The sequence below is a fragment of the Micromys minutus genome, assembly GCF_963924665.1.
Source record: "Micromys minutus genome assembly, chromosome: 3".
NCBI classification, from domain to species: Eukaryota; Metazoa; Chordata; class Mammalia; order Rodentia; family Muridae; genus Micromys; species Micromys minutus.
The window spans coordinates 81,866,476-81,882,930 of NC_137972.1; the positions used below are offsets into that span (position 1 = coordinate 81,866,476).

General features: G+C 37.9%; 2 protein-coding genes across 2 annotated transcripts in view; one reads left to right on the forward strand and one right to left on the reverse strand.

The window, feature by feature from the left end:
* The window catches only part of TM6SF1 (transmembrane 6 superfamily member 1), a 68,352-nt gene extending 57,428 nt beyond the window's left edge, over positions 1-10,924 (forward strand). The window contains exon 10 of the mRNA XM_080914490.1: positions 10,812-10,924. Coding sequence (XP_080770616.1) covers positions 10,812-10,868 — 57 coding nt within the window. The 3' untranslated portion in view covers positions 10,869-10,924. The remainder of the gene's footprint in view (positions 1-10,811) is intronic.
* HDGFL3 (HDGF like 3) overlaps positions 1-15,874 on the reverse strand; it is a 47,287-nt gene extending 31,413 nt beyond the window's left edge. The window contains exon 1 of the mRNA XM_080914496.1: positions 15,727-15,874. Coding sequence (XP_080770622.1) covers positions 15,727-15,810 — 84 coding nt within the window. The 5' untranslated portion in view covers positions 15,811-15,874. The remainder of the gene's footprint in view (positions 1-15,726) is intronic.
* Positions 15,875-16,455: the final 581 nt, after the last annotated feature.

The window sequence follows — 16,455 nt, forward strand, 5'->3', positions numbered from 1 at the left end:
AGGTGGAGGAAAACTGCCAAGGGAAGGGAATCCTGCTAATAGAGTGAGATCCTGGTGGCAGCTCAGACAGGGAGTGGCTCTGTACTAGAAGCAGGCGCTCAGAGTGAGACTGTCAGGCCAATGAAGAGATAAGCAACTGTATTTTTAAAAATATTTACTGCAACAGGAATCAGACTGTCATTGCCTGCTCAAAATTCCCCAATGACTTTTTACCAGTTAAAAAAAATTCTAAGTAGGCTATAAAATCTAGAAGCCTAGATACCAAGACTTTTTGTCTACCTTGCAAAACTCATCTGTGTCTTTTTACCAAAAGGAGAATCTGTACAAGCCCCAATCGCCTACTTACTCCTTGATTATTCCAACCTCACTGCCACTTTGCCTTCAGGGAGTTGTATGGATTTTCCCATTGAATAATAAAATCTGCAGAAACATTGGCATTTGCAGAAAATTCTTCCCTTTATCATGTAGACATACACACTCTCTCTCCCTGTTCTCATCTCAGCATTACATCATAAGCACCCTCTTTGGCTTGCTTCATCTCCCATTCTCTCATTGTTACATTAAATTACATGTGATTCTGCTTGCTGGCTTATCCATAAGTCCCTTCTAAACTAAAACATCTCACAAGGACAGAACTATTTTCATACTGTTCAGCATTTAATCTCTAGCACCCAGGACAATGTATAGTGTGATGGCTAATCTTGACTGTAACCTGACTGCATCTGATCTGGTAGTAGCTAAGAGGTTGGACACACCTGTGGATTGATCAAATTATCTGAGGTACAAAGACCTATCCTAAATCTGGACCACATCTTTCAGTGGCAGCCCAGAGAAAAGGACATGGAAGAAGGAAGCTTTGCTTTTTGACCAGTCATCCACATTCTCACAGGCAAATTCATCTATCCTTCATTGGTATTAGAAGCTACTTCTTCAGGATTCCAACACAGACCAGTAGCTCTCTCTGATTCCTTGGAGACCCCAGCACCAGTTTGAGACTGCTGAGACATCCCGACTCATAGACTAAACAACTGCTGTATCTTTGGCCTACTGGGAAAAACCCATTATTGAATATTTGGACAACAACCTATAAGCCATTCTAATAAGTCGTGTGTGTGTGTGTGTGTGTGTGTGTGTGTGTGTGTGTTGTGTATCTCATTCTACCAACTAAGCTACATTCCTAGTTCTCTAGAAGTGTGAATTTATGTGCCATGGAAATTACAGATGTCGAGTCAGAAAGCATGCAACAGTCTACTTCACAATATACATTGTTTTCCAAAGTGGCTGGATGCTTACTTAATCTACCAGTTGTGTGTTAAAGATTCTCTTTTGAGTTACATCATCAGCAATTTATGATACTTACAAATTTATTAATTTCTGGCATTCCCATAGTAATACTAATTTGCATTTCTATGAGCATTTCCATAAACTTGTAGACATTATGTATTTCTTCAATGAAATGGATGTTCATGCAGCTTTGCTCATTTTTATTGAGCTGCCTGTCTTTGTCTACTTGACTCATTATATACACTCAAGCTTTATAGGTTCCATGTGTAGTGAGTATCCTTTCCAATTTCATTTAGCTTTTTGCAATTACATTATAGATAGAATTTTTTAAAAATTGATTTTTAATGAGTACAAATTTATCAATCTCTCCTTTTACAGCTCATCTCCTTTGTCTTCTTTTCACAAAATTCTTTCCTGCTTTTAGGACATGATGACGCTCTCATATACATTCTAAAAACTCTTCACGATTTTAACCAACATTTATATATGGTGTAAAAATAGATGTTTGGTCTTACACAGATGTTATAACAGTTAAGTTATCTGAATATTTATTGTGATATTAATCTTGTCAACTTGATTAAGATTACAAAATTTGTAAAGAATTTCTCTGGGTTTGTTTGTGAGGGCATCTTCAGATGATTAGATTATGAGGTTCTGACCAATCAACAAATTACCTATTGGGAGCTAGTGGAACTGTAGGCTAGCTAGAGGAAGTGGGTAGTTGGAGGATATTAACTTGTCCTGACCCCAGATTGTTATTCCCCACTCGCTTCTTGGCTACAATGAGTAAGTAGAGTTGTGCTCTTTCGTGCCCTTTACTATGATGTTCTACTTCCTTTAAGCACAAAGGAACAGAACCAGTTGACTATGGATTAAAATATCTAAAGCTGTGAACAAAAATAAAGTAAAATAAAACTCTGAGACAATGCATATGACTAAGCATGTCAGCATCACTTTAGAACTTAAAATCCCACAGTTGCCACCTACTGTGAATTGCATCATCTGTGGACCATTCGAGTTCACTTCTTCTGAATCTAAACTATCTTACCTTATCTTTAATTACTCTTTGAAAATTTCTATGTTTTATTATCTTATAAAGTCCCATCATTTTAACAGTTTAGAAATATTTTATCTTGGCCATCTCTTATTTTTACATACATCTCAAAGAATAGAAACAAAAAGAAAATGTAAATGAAACACACATAATGAGCAAAAATTATAACAAGACTAAAATGCATTTAAAACAGATGTGCAGGAAATTATAAAAACATTTAAAGGCCCAAATAAACAGACAAGTAAATAAACTACATTCCTGGGTAAGAAACCTCACTAATGTGTAAATTCTTCCCATATTAACACACAACGGAATTTAAATCCAACCAAAACGCAAAATCCCAATATAGTTAATTGATTGGAAATATTAAGAATTATAAGTCTAAGACTTTAACAATGTGTTTTGTAAAACACGTTAAATGCTACCTAGTTCTAAACTCAGATCTTTCTTTTAAAGTAAATCTAGATCTTTTTCCTGATAATTTTAGATTATTTGCTCTGTCTTTTGGCATTCATGTTTCAGAAAGTTGACTTTCCCACAGTATACTTCATTAATTATTATTTTAATCTCTAATAATTTATTTTTTGTTTTGGCTATATACCTCAAAGTCTGGTTTTGTGGGCTCGCTTACTCTCTGCAGCACTCATTCTACTAGGTCTCAGGGTCTTAAAGACTCCTGTCTGTGTTTTCTTATTTTATGTCATCATTGCTAACATTCTAATTTTCTACAATGATTAAAAACATTTTAAGAAGCATAGATGTGGGTAAGATGCTAAAAAATAATGGCTTTGGATAAAGACAAAGCTTAACACAAAAGAGCACAAAAACTTCTGGGCAAGGAAGAAATAATGCAAAGGCCAATGAGAGAGATACTTCATATAATTTCAGATTTAGGATTGAACAATTATTTTATTTTCCTCTGAAAAGAATACATGTACTAGATAATACTACACAAATGGCAAAAATCACTGAATCGAGGAGCAAATTTCATAGTCTATCAAACACCTCAAAAATTTAGCCTACAGTAGTAATAATACCATTCTAAGAATTTAATGCAACCCTCTGTAAAGTATCTCTTTCTAAGGATAAAATATAAAGGAAGATTTGTTATCTTTCAAAAGCTTTAACACAAAAATAAAACAAAATAAAAATTATTTTGATGGAATAAGTTAAGTAGAAGGAAGGAATCATCAATGTATGTTGCAGTTTTAAATCACAGGATTCTGAGAGCTGTGATTAGAAAGCTAAGGTCATTACGGATGAGGTAATATAATGCTAATAAATAAGGTGCGTGTGGGGAGTGTAATGAGCTAAGCCAATGAACCCTTTCCGACTTGCTTTCCATCAGGGTGCTTTATCACACCAATAGTAAGTAACCATGAATAAGAAAAACATAACCACAACCTTTTCTATTTTGCTTTTGGAGGATAAGCTGCCATACCTACTAGCCCTTAGCAGAATCTGGCCATTGCCCTAAGACTCCAATTCTTCACTCACACAAAGGAACTTTATTTGGTCTTTAAAAGAGAAGAGAATTCTGACACAACATGGATGAATCTTAAGAACATTATGCTAAGTGAAATAAGCCAGTTACAAAACATGTATAATGTATAATTCTTCTTATGTGAAATGCCTAGACAAATCACATACATAGAGACTGTTGCCAAGGGTTAGCAGGTAGGAAATGGAGAGCTACTGTTAAATGGACATATAGCTTCGTTTCTATAGGAGGAAGTAAGTTCTAGATCTAAAACTAGATGAAGGTGATATTGCGTTACTAAACCATCCACTTGTGCATGGTTATTAAGCTGGTACATACTCCATTAACAAGGAAGACTAAAAATTCTAGGCCTGGGTAATATAAAAAACATCAATATAATATTTTTAATATAACTATAAGTAATATAAAAACATTAAATATTGCTTTTTCTATCAAACACTGTAAAATTTGTGTTTCCAACAAGGAATTCAAGTCTTTTTTATCTCCCTACCTAGTAAGCCTTTAGTGCAAATTTTAAAAACACTCCCACTGGGCAAAACCTTTGTTTATACAAAGGTCATGTTGCATTCTCAGAACTTAAATGAATTAAGTAGTACACCTCAACCAACTTTTTTCCATTTCTTTTATGTGGATTCTTCTAAACCTAGTCAATTACAAAAAGACTATGATGGGGTTGGAGAGATGGCTCAGTGGTTAAGAGCACTGACTGCTCTTCCAGAGGTCCTGAGTTCACATCCCAGCAACCACATGGTGGCTCACAACCGTCTGTAATGGGACCCAATTCCCTCTTCTGCTGTGTCTGAGGACAGCTACAGTGTACTCATATAAATGAAATAAACAAAATAATCTTAAAATAAAAGACTATGAGATTGGACTCCAGCCAACTGGGGAAAGACACAGTCACCACCTGCATTAGAATAAAATGTAGGTGCACTTCCTGAACCCCCTTGCTCTTCTGCTTTTGTGAGTGGCATGCCCTCTTGATTAAGAGCCAAGTTTTGCCTTGTTGAGTCTCTTCCATTGGAATGGTGGTCTTTTTCTTTGCAACCTTGGGCACTGCTCTAATAATAGCAAAATCCTGTAACAAACAAGATATTGTTAAGATGGTTTTATAGTATGTGTACTGTACCATGATTTCTAATTGTAAAAACCAAAGTGACTTCATTTACTCTCACTTCCTCTTCTGTGTTGCACAGGTAAATAAGAACATCAATTTTAGCAAAGCACTTTCTATTAATTGAGTGTAATCTAAGCAACTTTGTTGGTTGCCTAGATTAATACATTTAAATTTTCTCATCTTTAAAACAACAAACCTTAAACCTTACATCTCAGAAAGTACTGCCATATAACTTTTTTTTTTTTTTTTTAAGATTTATTTATTTATTTTATGTAAGTATACCGTTAGCTGTTTTCAGACACACCAGAAGAGGTCATCAGATCCCATTACAGATGGTTGTGAGCCACCATGTGGTTGCTGGGAGTTGAACTCAGGACCTCTGGAAGAGCAGTCAGTGCTCTTAACCACTGAGCCATCCCTCCAGCCCGCCATATAACTTTTTATTAAAGGTTTCAAAACTGCCTGCAGGAAGGGAAGAAGCAGTAGAACAAAATGTCAAAGTAGGCTCATTCAGGATTTAGTCATCTTTCTCTAAGGGTCTGTATTTAAATGCCATTTTATTGAAGGGCTTTCCCAGATATCCTATGTAACACAGAAGCATCTACTCTACACTCTGCATACTTGGTAGCAATACCGTCCCTTCAGCTACTTAAGCAATGCCTGAAGACAGGGTCTTTGTCAGATTCCAAATATATAAACCCTGCCTCTCGACCAGTGCTTGGTGTACAGGCACTCAATAGCTTTGAATGAAAAGATGCATAAACTTGCATTACCAGATGTAAACACACAACTCACCGGACAGTTTAAAGTAAGTACTAGAGAGCTTTCAGTATATCAGTTGCTATTGGGCAACTTAGGGGAGATACTTAGAATCTCTCTAGACTTTAGGTTTTTTCCATCTGTAAGGGGGGTAATAATATTTATTATATATTATTCTGGAAACTGGCTCTTTTCTTCCACCATTTGTATTCCACAAAGTTGCCTTTTGTGAACATAACAAAAGTCTTCATCCTTAGTCACTTTAACAGTTTAGCACTGTAAACCCAAGTAAATTCCAAAGCCTCAGTATTAGCCAGGGAACATTATATAGTCAGACTCCGCATAAATAGTAATTAGTAAATACTTTTTACCCTTAACAAATGATATACATAAAACTATAACAGCTTTGAGGTAGTTAAAGATATATTACAGTTAAAAAATTAGAAGAGGAAATTAGAAAGTTTGAGCTTATATTTTAAAGCCCTTTCAGAACAAGGAATATTATAGGCCTGGATGATTAAAATATCTAACACAATATCACTTTCATTTCTTCTATTTATGACACTGATATAAGGCTGTAGTTGTATTAAAATACACAATTCAGAAATATTAGTAAATCATTGTTATTCTTAAATCCTAACAATGATTCCATATAACACACAACCCCTTTTCCTAACAGAAGAAAAAAAAAAAAACAAACAAATCGTGCTTTTAAATTAGTAAAAACTGATTTACTAGTATTCAACCTAACTTTACATCAAATTAAATATAAAACTATCAGGCTACATTACATGTAAAAAACATGGATTGGAAAAATTCTACTGCTTGTGTGTGTGGGGAACTAGCATTTATTTTTTTCTATGGAATATAGCAAAACCAAAAAAAAAAAACCCACCCTAAGTGAAGCAGCAATTACTTATTGTTTAAAAGAGTCTACATCTTCAAAACCAGTGAGTTAATCATATAGCAGTCAGCGAAGTAGAAAGTTTTACTTTGTTTGACAACAGTTGGTCTCATATTGAAAAATCAAAGATAGGGGCGGGAGAGGGGGGGAGTTGGAAAGATGGTTCAGTGGTTAAGAGCACTGACTGCTCTTCCAGAGGTTCTGAGTTTATTTCCCAGCAATCACATGGTGGCTCATAACCATCTGTAATGAGAGCTGATATCCTCTTCTGGTGTGTCTGAAGAGAGTGACAGTGTACTTATATATAATAAATAAATCTTTAAAAAAAATCAAAGACAGAGAGAAAATTCATTTTCAATCAGTTCAACATGTGAATTCAAAAACTCACTGAGAATTTATAATATCGTTCCTCTAGATATATATTTCCTTTAAAATTAAAATGTCATTAGTACAAAGTTTCTACTTCATAATCAAAAAAGGAGAGTTCTAAAGCTGAGTTATTTTCTGACATTCCTGCCTACATAATTTTTTCAATCTTCTGTGAAGCTTATTTTTATACATGCTAAGCACTACTGAACCAAACTTTTAATAGCTTTAATCTTAAGCATAGTTTGCATTAGAAACTACTACTGTGTTATCAAGACTTTACTAGTGCCCACACAAGAAACATTGTTGCTATCACTGACTATACCAGTCTGTGGAAACTGGACCTCACTTCTGGGTAGCCTTAAACTATTAGCATGTTTATGTAGCTTCAATCCCAGTGACCAAACAGAAAGGTTGATTTCTTCATTTACTGACCCACTTTTGCACCAAAATGGCCATATGTCTTGTCCCCCCCAAATTCTGAAGCTATGCGGAATCTCTATAAATGGTTCATTGCACTCGAAAATCTTACAGTAGGAAGGTCCCACAATTCTCATAACGTAGTGCCAAAATGATTATATAAAAGGAAACTATTGGAAAACATATCCACCAAGCCATACAAAACATTAACTGATATTTTTACTACCCCCCCCCCTTTTTGTATTACTAAGTAGAGAGTTGGGTGCTCTTAAGAGGTAACTGAATAGTCACTTAGTCATTTAATAGTGAATCCCTAGGAACAAGATGAGATGTTATCCTCCTTCTTGTTGTAAAAGGTAGACCTAAACAGTGGTACAACAGTTGCTTGACTTCCTCCGTATCTGGAAGATGTTAACCTGCGGGCTTGAATTTATTTATTTTTCTCCTTTCTTTTTCCTTCTATGTGATTCTCTGTCATCACACAGCTATTTGCCAGACTAACTGTAATCAATACATACTTGGGCAGGGAAGAGATAGAAAATCATTTACTAACTATAGTTTAGTTAGGCTGAAAGGCTACCACATAAATGGCAAGGAAATTCAGAAAAATCTTCTCAGGATCAGGAATGCAGTAAATTGGTAGAAACTACATTGGCTAATAGTCTTACAACTTAATGTATAGCTTTCTGCAAACTAAATATTCTTAATTAGTCTACCTGATGTTCAGAGAGTACCTGCTCTCTTACACATGCAGGTTTTGAAACCTTCACCAAAGTAAATAATACTATGCAACTAACTCAGAATTGATTTTAATAGTTCATTAATTTGTCTAAATATATAACTACAACCTTATTTATTTTTATATTTCCTTAAATAAATGGGCGTTTAAAGAGATGGACTACAGAAATATAATACACACCATTATAATGAATGTTCTATGATTTAAGATCAACAGCTTCTTTTTTTCTCTATCTATCTATCTATCTATCTATCTATCTATCTATCTATCTATCTACTACCTACCTATCTGATCTTCCTACATATTTTCAAGTATTTCTTCAGTTCTTTCATCTAATCTAATGTCACACTTGTTAACCTCCTGAGTCATTCTTAACAGTTATGGATTAAGACAGATGGCAGAGTGTTCGCTTAGAAACCTGAGGTCCCAGCGTTGACTCCAGCACTCTATGATGACTGAATATGGTAATGCATTTCCATAGTCCTAGTACTCAGAGGGTTTACAATGGGAAGAGTAGAAGTTTAAAGTCATGTATTACTTCATAATGGATTTGAGGTCAGCCTAGAAAATAGAACTGTTTTAAAACAATAATGAAAATAAGATATTCATTAATTAGGTAATTCTTAGTGAATTTAAGATAAGTCTTGGGAGTAAAAAGTACTATTATATTTACCTTATCCTATTGTCAAAAATATATAATATATATATCCTCAGTGATAATTAACCATAATTAAACAACTTGATTCAGGTACATGTGAGCATTTATTAAATTGACAGATTTATTTATGGGTGCTGAAGGTAGAACCTAGAGCCTTGTGCATGCTAGACATTTAAAAAGTCAAGTTATTTATTTTTAATTAATTAGAAGAAAAACAGGTATCCATTTTCTTTGCTAATAAACATGTGGGAGTCAAAATTTCTCTGTTAAAGCAATTTTAGTAATATAAATCCAGAGCTCTAAAATTCATATACATCCTTTGACTCAAAAATAGAATTTCTAGAGGCGCATCAAATAAAATAATGATTTAGTAAAAAAATAATTTCTGAGTCTTGTAATATAGTTATAAATTGAAATAACCTATGTTATATAACAGGAGCTATTATAATTTATAACCATTCTAAGTGCATATTCAGGTTGCTAAAACTAGGCACAATGATATTAATCTTTCTACAATGAATATTATCTGCATAATACAACTTTTTACTAGGAGAAACTACTACCTACAATATAAAATTCAACCTATTTTCTTTTTAAAAAGTTAATAATAGTACAAACAGCTTATAGTATTGAGTGAAGTATTTTAGATGAGAAGGCCATTAGTAATTTGCTTTTAAAATAGTCTTTCATAAATAGCATTTCTAGTTACTGTGAAAGACACTGATGTTTATAAAATATAATAAGGATGAATAATTTAAAAAGTAATAATTAAAAGGCACATAAAATTAAGCTTTGGCTTAAAATAATTATATTCACAAACAAAACTACCCTAAATTATTTTCACATATATTTTTGTTTTCTAAAACAGGGCTCCTCTGTGTAGTCCTGACTGTCCTGGAACTTACTCTGTAGACCATGTTGGCCTCTGCCTCCTGAGTGTTGGAATTAAAGGCATGTGCCACCATAGCTGGGCTACATTTTCACATTCTTATTATACTTTATTTATTTTAGCAATGACAGTTAACAACCTGGAGGTCATGTTCCCAGCAACACGCCTGAAGTGATCAAAAAGGGTTAAACCAGTAACCACACCAAGCAGACAAGATTCTTGCCTAACTTTTTAATACTCTTAGAAGAAGAAATTGATCTCCTGCTGACTAGTCTATACTGCTTAGATACTAATGGATACTTCTAATAAAGATGTATACAGTTCTAAACTATCAGTCACCATCCAAAAGAATCATAAACAGTATCTAGGGTAGAGATTAAAAACACTGGTATTAATTATAATTGGTATTAAAATTATGGGTATTACAGTTTAAATTGCCTATTTGCTCTCAATTTATGTAAAAGAACGAGACAACCCACCTATTTCTTGGCAAGGTCAATGTAGCCCCTTGAGGAAGAGGGTTGTGTGCTGTTTTCTACCTTAAGATAACTTCTCTGGACTCATGTGAAACAGTGAACATTATAAATATCTTTCTTTATGCTGAGATTTATGCAAACTTAAATTCTTGAAAATGTATGGCCTGCTTTCCAGAAATGAAGTCTTATATATTAGTGCTTTACTGCCAAAGGCAGACAAACGCATGCATGACCACCACCACCTGAACAGTGCTACAGTAAGGAACCAAAATGTTCCAAATGTTTACATTAGTAAAGGTTATAAAAATACTTTATATTTATGGTTTGACCATGCCACAAATTTAATATAAATTTTAAATTGCACCTAATATTGTGCCCTACACAGAATAAATATCCAACAAACTTCAGTAAGAGTTCAGGACTTCAAGCAATGCAGAAGGGTAAGGTAAATGCTTTTCTGTAAAGTTCTGTCAAGTGACAGAGGTTGAGACAGATCCAAAACATGATCCAATGTGATTCAGTAAGAAAGGAACAGAAAGACAAATGCAAGTAAAGAAAAGAAGCTGAAACCAGAACTGAAAGGAGACCTGAGAGAAAGTTGTAAAGTGGCAAATGAAACCTACTTCTCTTTTTCTGTCTTTCAGTGCCTCGGATGGAACTTAGGGCCTCACACTGCTAATCGAGGACTGCCATTGAGCTAAGTCTCCAGCAGTAAGAGGAAAACAAAACACCAAATACTAAACATGGTGAAATCTAATCCATGTAGCTTACAGGACCACTTTCTGTCTCCTCACCTCATATAAAATGTGAGAGGCTGCAATACCACATACTACCCCAAATTGTGTTTCTAAAGACTGAGACAGAATTCCATTACAGTAACTGGACAAGCTTTCCACGAGCTCTGGCATATCCAGCACCAGGAGATGAAGGCACAGGACAGCTGCAGCACGGCTCCACTGCACGCTCACCATCACTGTGAAGCCTTGTTTCCCAACATTGTATAAACAGCTTTCTACTCAGTATGCTGCTGTGCCTGTCTTCTGTGGCTCACCTTTATATTTTTCTGTGGGTATCAGTATCAGTAATACATGACACAGTACAGAGTCTCCTCTGAGGGGCATTCAGCTGTTTCTACTAGTCTACTATGAATATGCTGCTGTGCACAGGCACTTTTAGACCTTGTGCTGGACATAAACACTTTTCTTTTCTTGGTTCTAAGAAAACAGACTGCTATGCCACAAAGTAGCTTTGTGATCAATTTCAGCAGGTAAGACCAGATTTTGAAAGTGAGTACAGCAATTACTTATGAACAGTGTCTAAGATTTAAGAGTTCATATAAAAATATATTCACTGAAACCCTGAGACGGTATGTGTCTTACTATGTTACCCAGATTGTCTGCGAGCTTTCTGGACTCAAGCCATCCTCCTATGGTAGCCTCCTGAGTAGTAGGACTAAAGGCATGGGCTAACATGCCTGAAAATAACTTGGGGCAGAGGGAAGGAACTAGGGATTGAACTCGGGGCTCATGCATGCAAAGCACTGAAGTCCATCACATTTTCAATAAAGAAGAATTCTTCAGTTGAAGCACAAAAGCTTTGAGGCTATTCTCCGTACTCAGTAACAGAGTGCTCATAACTCATGCACAAGGTGAGTGGGGTGGGTGTGTGGGAAGAAGACACTTTCCATTTTAATTTTTTATTCTTTTATCTAAAAGGTAATTACTATCATTTAATATATACATAAACATTAATATCCTTACTCAGGACAGTTGTATTTATTTACCTCAGGCTTACTGTGATTTATAGTTGTGAAAACTTGGTTGAAAAGAATTATGAAATATTTAATTCAAGTACCTTCTCCAAACAGATGGCTAAAAAAGATCTACACAGCTAATGCTAATGAATACAAGCAAACAACTTTTTTAAATGGCTCAATTGGCAAGAGTAATCTAAGAACAGAGCAAAACAAAAACTCTTTAAAAGATTAAAAACTACAAGGCCATCTGATCAATTGGGTCCCACAAAGTGCAGGCCAAAAAAAAAAAAAAAAAAATCTAGAAACTAAGGTATAAAAATATGGGTCTAATATATCACTATTAATATTGTAACAATAAAACATTTGAACCATTAAATATCCTAACCTCATTTCCTTTGAATCATTTTGGTGTTTATTTTACAATGTACATGGCAGTAGTATAAAATAAAAGAATGTGTTATATTTTATATATGTATTATATTTTTAGATAAATTTACATATATTAGGGATGTGTGCTCCAATTTTACCAACAAGATACTCAAGAGTTCAGATCCTTGTCTAGTGCACGTTGTTTTTTAGTATTAAGCTAGCAAATCCTTATGCACATGAACTAGTTTTTAAAGCCATATACAACAATCCAAAAAATACTTGCTATTTAACGTTAAAATCACACAGACAAATGGTGGGAAAAAACGGGATGAAGACAGGTCTGCCAGGAAGAGACAAAAGAGAACATTCCTAGTTACTAGGACTAATTTAATTCTTGGTAGGTATTTTTATTATGTTATGTATAATCTAGTGTATATATTGGTCAAATTTAGTGAATGCACATTTAAGTTTCTTTCTATGTAAATTTTACCTCGTAAGGGAAAAAAGATTCATTAAATATGTTGACCCCTAGCATATTTAACTGTGTAAGAGTAAATTATAATAATGTCTACAACTTACATTGGAATAATTCAAAATAAGGTAGGCTGCTGTATGGATAAAAGAACTGATTGATATATGAACAGATATGTGATAAACTACAGTATAATTAATATAAATTTAGGTGAAAGACACATGATGTTCACTATATAACTGAATCCTTCTTACCATTTTTCATGGTAAAATACTGAGAAATCAACACATCTATGAGAGAGCTGAAAACTGCCAGATATGAATTTAATTGTACAATGTAAGTTATAAATTTATAAAGGAAAAAGTAGGGACGTTTGCTCAAGCACATTGCTTTGGTAGTTCCTTACCATCTTTGTATGTTTCAAGATTCACAGTGAATATGTAAAATGAAGCAGTACAAAAATCCAATAAATTTTTTTCTTGAAATGCACATAACTATGAAAATGTTCAACTTATAAATTAGGTAAAGGGAAACAGTAAAGTATAACAATTCAAACAATTTGCTGTAATTGTAGGCACTGCTCTGGACTTTTGTGGGAAATGAAAGCACAAAGGAGACCAAGAAGCTCTCCATAGTGAGATTACTAAACTGGAATGCAGAAGAGATTACAGAGGTACAGCCAGGCCACTAAGCATCAAGACCCCGCCATCTTGCATCTTCTTGATCCACATTCCTCAGAAAATTATTCTTACATTCTTGTGTGGACCAGCACTGGCTTTTCAAAAGCTCCTTCCTACAGTATGAAATAAAACTTACCTTCCTACCTTGGGTTTGATTCTGTGGGACCTCATATATTGCTAGCTTTATATACAGTGAAATATTGGAAATGCAAATAAGAATCGTTTTCCGGTTAGTATTTTTACATATCAACCTTCAAAGTTAGAATCAGGTATAAAAGGAGGGATAATGCTGAATAAAACTGAAATGAAAATGAGAACATATGTAATCAAGCATGTGGAATCAAGAGAAGGCCCAAAATACCCTTTTATTCTCACGTTTGCCTTTCCTTGGAGAATGCAAAATGTTGCTAGAGTTCTTGTGAGCCTCAGAACTTTCCGTAAGAAGGTAAGTGTGAACATGTGGGCTTTTCTTCCATTCTTTGTCTTAAATCTGAAAACCTAACAGTTTCTGCTTCCTCCTTTCCCTTTTTTATATTGGTTTGTAATTATACCTTCTACGACTTATTTATTTATTTAGTACAACTAGCAGTACATCTGTAGCAGTTTTGTTTCACTAATTACCACAGGTGGTCAACCTGTGATAGAGACATGTTAATGAGATTGTAAGTATTCCCTTTTTGACCCTCAGAAGACACTTATCAATGGCAAGACTCTTTGGTGTGACTGTGGCCTTTCACTCCTGAGTGTATCCATACAACCTCACAGAGCTTGACAAGTACACACGGAGACTCCCTAAAAGACCTCTAAAGTCACAAACCTTGCCCTTAAGTATTACACACAATTTTGTAAGATGAAACCAAACAACCACCAGTGATTCTACTTTGAAACTTCTCCTTATTTGAGGACTTGGGGTTCACACATGAAGAACTTATCACAGCGAGTGGACTCTAAGTAAGATTGTTTCTTCCTCTTGATGTCTGAGGTTGTTAGTGTTGGAAGGAATCCTAGAGATAATTATTTTAAAGTTACAGAAATGGATGTACAGGCAGCTAAAATGGTTAGTTCTTCCTAACAGTGCCTGAACCGCTCCCCAGATCCCCTAAGTTCCTGGCCCAGTGTCCTTTCCGTTTAAAACCTTGCCAAAATAAACGATTTCAAAATGATTGTGCCTATCCATTTCCTCAACTTCACTAAATTTCAGCCTGCCCCTCTTGATGTCACTTCCTTGTGTGAATGGGTGTATTTTCCCCTTGGTCTTGTTATCTTCACTTCATTACCACACAGCACGTGAGTTCACACTCCCAATTTTTGTCAGCTTTTGCCTTGACTATTTTTGTTCCTCAAGAATACCAACATTGTCTCCAAAATGCCTTAACTATTCCTTAACTATATTTATTTCAGTCAGCCAACTGCCAACTATTAAATTTAGATAAATTAAAGGTAAAAGTGATTGATTTTGTTCAAATAAGGTGCGCACACACAGCAGTGCTTCTTCCTCAGTCCGGGAGCCTAATAAAAATGCTGAATGCTATGTATTAAACGCAGATGCTTTCTAGAGAAAAACCTAGCGACAGTCTTGCTATTTAGGAAGAAGAGCGCTGTCGCGGGTTTGGTTCGAGGCCAAGAATAAGGTTCGGAAACCGACCTAAAACAAATATGGAGGTGAAAAGGCACAAGGAGCTCCTTGAACTCACCAGCCAGTGACAGGCTATTTGCTGTCAGTTTCTAAGAACCAGGGCACCAGGGAGGCAATGGACAATGAGAGGGCAGGTGGGGGGCACAGGGAATCGGGCCCAGGAAACACTCAACAAGTCTGGAAGATGAAGGATGCTCTGAGATGGAAGACTGCTACCACGAGGCTGCCGCTGGCCTCTGCACGACCAACCCCTTTCTAGGACTGGCCGTCACCCGCTCTCGCCGGCTAGCGGTCAGCCTTTCGCTCTCCTACCTGCCTCGACGTTCGCCCGGGACCAGGGCGTCTACCCTGGACCAAGCTGGGGGCCGACGCCTCCACCCCGGGCCCGCTTCCCGGTCACCGCCGGCTTCCATGAGGAAGGCGACGTCGGGCCTGTCCGGCGGGACCCGCCTTCGAACGTGGGCGTCAGGATGGCCGCCGAGCCGGCGAGGGCGCAGCCCGGAACCTTCGCCTCGGCCCAGAGCCCGGTGCGCAGCCCAGGCGCGAGGCGGACTCGGGCCGAGGTGATGGGGAAAGGGGGCGGGCGCGCCATCATGAAGGGAAAATGGTGGGCGGGCGGGCCCGCGCGCGCGGCCGCCGTACTCACCCGGGCGGGCCAGTGCGGGTAGCCCTTCATCTTGGCGAAGACCAGGTCTCCCGCTTTGTACTCGCGGGGCCGCGGACGCGCCATCCCGGTCGTTCCCCTGCCCGCTGGACCTTGGTCGCCGCGAAGATGCCGGGAGGCCGCCCCTCCGCCGGACGACGGACCGCACCGCGCTCCCCGCGGGCCTCGAGCCGGGCGCTCGAGCGGCCGCTCCGACGAGGGAGAGCCGCGAGGCAGCGGCCGAGGCGAGCGGTGGGCGGGGGGAGCCCCGCAGGCCTGGCAGATCCCCGCCCGGCTGCGGGGGAGGGGAGCCCGCGTCCAGCGGCGCCGAGTCCCGCCGCCGCCGCCGCCGCCGCCGCGCGCTGCTCACAGGAGCCGCGTCGCCAGCCTCAAGCAGCCGCCGCCGCCTCCCCGCCGAGCTTCTGGGTTCCGCGCGAGCTCCGGGCCTCGCGCCTCCTCCGAATTCCTCCTCGGGCAGCGACCGCAAACACGATCTTATTATTGTTCTCGCGCGCGCTCAGCATTCCCCCCCCCCTCCGCCCCTCGCCCGCCCCGCTTCCCTCCCCTCGCGCGCCGGCCGGTTAATTCCTAGGTGCACGGCCGGCTTTCTCGGAGAAACCGCGCGCGCCGACTGCCTGGCTCCGCGGGCTGCTAGTGGGCGCGTCCTCCCGCAGCAGCGAAGCCGGTGCCCGGCGGGTGGGAGCGCCTACTCCGAGGACGCCCGCCGCCTGC